Source organism: Orycteropus afer, unplaced genomic scaffold (genome assembly GCF_000298275.1).
Source record: "Orycteropus afer afer isolate SDZICR_OR568_19922 unplaced genomic scaffold, OryAfe1.0 scaffold00747, whole genome shotgun sequence".
NCBI classification, from domain to species: domain Eukaryota; kingdom Metazoa; phylum Chordata; class Mammalia; order Tubulidentata; family Orycteropodidae; genus Orycteropus; species Orycteropus afer.
This window is the reverse complement of record NW_006922334.1, coordinates 128,885-130,381: the sequence shown is the minus strand read 5'-3', so window position 1 is coordinate 130,381 and position 1,497 is coordinate 128,885. Positions and strand designations below refer to the sequence as shown.

General features: G+C 48.8%; 1 protein-coding gene across 1 annotated transcript; it reads left to right on the top strand.

Moving 5' to 3' along the window:
- Positions 1–68: 68 nt before the first annotated feature.
- Positions 69–620, top strand: LOC103211467 (ferritin heavy chain-like). Its single transcript, XM_007957419.2, has one exon. The coding sequence runs from the start codon at positions 72–74 to the stop codon at positions 618–620; it is 549 nt and encodes a 182-aa protein (XP_007955610.1). The 5' UTR covers positions 69–71.
- Positions 621–1,497: the final 877 nt, after the last annotated feature.

Here is a 1,497-nt window from a genome sequence, read left to right as displayed (position 1 = left end):
CCTGCTTTCTGGGTCGGAACGTACCTACGGCCTGCTCACCTGGAGACTCTGCCTGGCCTGGGTCCACCACCATGACGACCGAGCCCTCACAAGTGCACCAGAGCTACCAGCGGGAGTTTGAGGCTGCCATCAACCAGCAGATCAACATGGAGCTGTATGCTGCCTACGTGTACCTTTCCATGGCCTACCATTTCGACCGTGAAGACGTGGCCCTGAAGAACTTCGCCACCTATTTTCTGGGTCACTTGCGCCAGGAACAAGAGCACGCAGAGATGCTGCTGAGGCTGCAGAACCAGCGCAGGGGCCACATCCAGCTGCACGACATCAGGAAGCCAGACCTGGATGACTGGGGCAGTGGGCTCAACGCCATCGAGTATGCCTTCCACCTGGAGCAGACCATCAACCAGAGTCTAGTGGACCTGCACAAGATGGCCATGGAAAAGGATGAGCTGCAGCTGTGTGACTTCCTGGAGCGCCACTTTCTGCTCGAGCAGGTGAGGATCATCAAGGAGCTGGGCTACCACGTGAACAAGCTGTGCCAGCTGAGGGCCTCGGGTGGCGGCCCAGAAGAGTACATCTTCAACAGTTTCACCCTGAGCGACAGTGACGAGGAGAACTGAGACTTAGCCAAGTAAACATGGTCCCGGGTGACTTTCATGGTCCCTGGGGCAGTGCAAGCATGCTGCAGTTACAACAAGTTCATTTCTCTTTCTTCTTTCTTCCAACATTTCTTCCAGTAAAGTAATTTGGTACCAGAGTTAAATATATGAAGGTCTCCTGGTCATTCTTGTTGTGTAATACTCCCAACTTTTAAGAACAGGGCAAATCCCCCTGCAAATGTCTAGGGCCCTCCCCTGTGGGTGGGGGTGAAAGGAATGAGATTGGGCAGTGACAGAATTAAAGAAGATCAATAACGTAGTCTAAAATTTTTACTTTCTTAAAATACTCAAAAGTTACCATTTCCTAGGGATAAGGGGAAGTGGGTCTTAGGCAGGCTTTCCTATGAGGGGGTGGAGAATGTAATAAAAATGCCACAACCTCAGGCAGCTCTGCATCTCCAGGGATGGAGGGAGGGAAAAGGTACTTCAGATGAGGTTGGTAAACACAGAATTAATCTTCCCCTTATGAATAAACAAGGTGGGTAGATGGTGTATGAGGTTGGTCGAATGGGTGGATTGGGATGGGGTGGTGCCTGCGTGAGGGTGCATGCATGACCTGGAATTCATGATAGTGGGAGTCTGGGGGGTGGTGAAAGGAATGGGCCTGGGCAGTGAAGGAATTGAAGAAGATCAATAACATAGTCTAAAATTTTTACGTCATTAAAATATTCAAAAGTTAAATTTCCTAATAATAAAGGGAAGTGAGCCTTAGGCAGGCTTCTATGAGGGGGTGGACAAAATAAAATAATAAAACTACTCATCATATTTAAGTCAATTCCAACTCATAGGAGCCCCATGGGACATTCACAGGGCTTCCAATATTGTAATCTTTTTTTTT